Source organism: Physeter macrocephalus, chromosome 11 (genome assembly GCF_002837175.3).
Source record: "Physeter macrocephalus isolate SW-GA chromosome 11, ASM283717v5, whole genome shotgun sequence".
Taxonomy (NCBI): domain Eukaryota; kingdom Metazoa; phylum Chordata; class Mammalia; order Artiodactyla; family Physeteridae; genus Physeter; species Physeter macrocephalus.
Window position 1 is genome coordinate 132,493,197 of NC_041224.1, and position 2,341 is coordinate 132,495,537.

The 2,341-nt window shown below is 38.0% G+C and overlaps 1 protein-coding gene across 3 annotated transcripts in view; it reads right to left on the reverse strand.

Annotated features, from left to right (window-relative positions):
* Positions 1-2,341, reverse strand: part of L2HGDH (L-2-hydroxyglutarate dehydrogenase) — a 57,687-nt gene that overhangs the window by 14,046 nt on the left and 41,300 nt on the right. For all 3 annotated transcript variants that reach the window (XM_028495840.2, XM_028495839.2, XM_007119389.3), the window contains exons 8-9: positions 1,408-1,565; positions 181-312 (exon numbers count right to left, since the gene is read on the reverse strand). In XM_028495840.2, coding sequence (XP_028351641.2) covers positions 181-312; positions 1,408-1,565 — 290 coding nt within the window. The remainder of the gene's footprint in view (positions 1-180; positions 313-1,407; positions 1,566-2,341) is intronic.

The following is a 2,341-nucleotide window of genomic DNA, read 5'->3' on the forward strand; positions in this document are numbered from 1 at the left end:
ACTGATTCACTTTGTTGTAAAGCAGAAACTAACACACCACTGTAAAGCAATTATACTCCAATAAAGATGTTAAAAAAAAAAAAAAAAAAGAAAGTGTGCTTACAAATCACCAAGTCAGACCCACCTCCCAAGTTCACCTAGGACATGACTGTATTTACAACCCTTACGGCTTTTCCTTACCTAAGTATGTCACTGACAGTAATTTCAGGGATAAACTTTTGAAGGTGCTTCACTGTTGCACTGAGAAAACAGGCTTTGTACATTTCATTAACTCCATAGGAAAAATTCTGGAACACCAGTTTAATCAAGCCACTGAAAGCAAAGAAAATAAAATCTTTATGAGAGAAAGGAATTCTTTATTATCATTCAACACCTTTACAACTATTAGATTTGGGGGTGGGGTGTGGCATCACAGAAATCTATGCAAAGTCAGAAAAACCACATATTAAAAGAAAATCAGCTTTTGGCCTAGTAAGAAGGAAACTTCATCAAAGGAATACCTTCCAAACTCTAAAAGTAAACACCATTCAAACTCAAATTCCCAGGGAATGCTGGTTTCAAACTAGGATAAAGCCTGCCAACATCAAGGCTTTCTAATGCAATGTTACATGCTTTCAAAACACACCTAAAAGGCATTACAGATCTTTAAATCATGGCATCAAACACGTGGGACATTTACCCTACTCTTCTTTAGTCAGCCAGAGGTAAGATGCTCTAGGAGTGATTCTCACGTGAGACTCTGGGGAGCCTATGTACGTCTGTATTTTTACAAGCATACGTGCTAGGAAGCCCCATCCTAAACCTGTTTCCGAATCTGTGCAGGGTGAAACTGAAGTACAGCTTTAAAAGCTTTCTAGTGATTTTGATGATGTGAAACCCTCTAGAGAGCAACAGTGCTAAAAGGACAAAATACTTCACTGAGTTACTTCTTACAATAGTAAACGATCTGCATTCCAGGTCAACACAGCAGTATTGTTAAGTCTTTCACAAAAAGAAACAATCTTGCTTATCAGCAGTTTCTCCAGAGGTTTTCACAATCATGGTGACTGGCCTGAAATGATCTTATCAGAGTAAACCATCTACTGATTTCCAGAGAAACGTCTGTTTTTTTTCAAGCTCAGCTAGAAGGTTAGCAAAACAAGATCTAGATTCTCGGATGTGTGATCGCTCTTGGCTCTTGGTCTTGTTCTTTTTAACCAAGACATCACTCTGGCTCATCAGAGTGTTCTTGAAGTAGTTAAAATGTTATGCTTATTCCACAAAGCTCTTAATTTGGGTTAATTAAAAAACCAATATACCAATCACAAATATGAAGATTTATCCAATAAACAGAATATCGAGAAAGAAAAAATTCCCATATTAAAAATATAAGCACATAAAATCATTTTTTTAAGGAAATAAAGTTACCTCTTGATAATTATATCCATAATATCTCTGGCACTGAAGTCAAAGGGTCTGTAACCCTCTCGTTTAAAGGCAAGAACTGCATTCGGCCCTAGCCAAATACTGCCGTCCATCCTTGGTGTGAAGTGAACTCCTAGGAAAGGAAATCGGCTATCTGGGACCTATGGATTTAACAGAGCAAAGAACTATTAGCCCCTTTTCATATTGCATTTTATTACACATGCAAACATTCCACTGGTAATATAAAACATTTTCTTCCCATGCATCTGATTTGCATTACTTTTGATCTGCACTCAGATAATACTTTTCTATTTACATGCTTCTGCCTAGAAATGTCACACAGGAAACCCGATGCTATGACAATAAGGCACACTGTCCCGTCTATTCCTCTTTCTGGGTAAAGAAAAAAAACAACTGTCCTACTTTAGGTTATTCCCCACCTCCACCCTCCCCAAGTAGGGATATATGTAGGTGGCAAATAAAATCAGAGCTGCTGGAAAAAAACACACCTTCATAGCACAGGCTTTTGTAAAGTGGAAATGCAATACTTGGAACAGATGAAATGGAAGTTTTGGCAAGGTCAAAAACATTAAATAGCTGAATACTGGTTGTTCAATCTAGTAGTTCCAGACAGAAGAATGAGCTTTCATTTAAACGGCTCTGTCTTCTCTACACCATGAAACTACACAGTGGCCAAATCCCCTTTTCTGCACTTATAGACAGTGAACTGAGAAAGAGGGTTGGCATCTGGGCATACTATAAGGAAAAGTTCTGTTATGAGTACTCCTTCCACCAGAGAAGTGGAAGAATTGGGTTCTTTCTTCACAGCCCTTACCATGGTGCACTCAAGCTTTCCTGTACTTGTGGGCAAGTCATTATAATTTTTTTTTTTTTTTTTTTTTTTTTGCAGTACGCGGGCCTCTCACTGTTGTGGCCT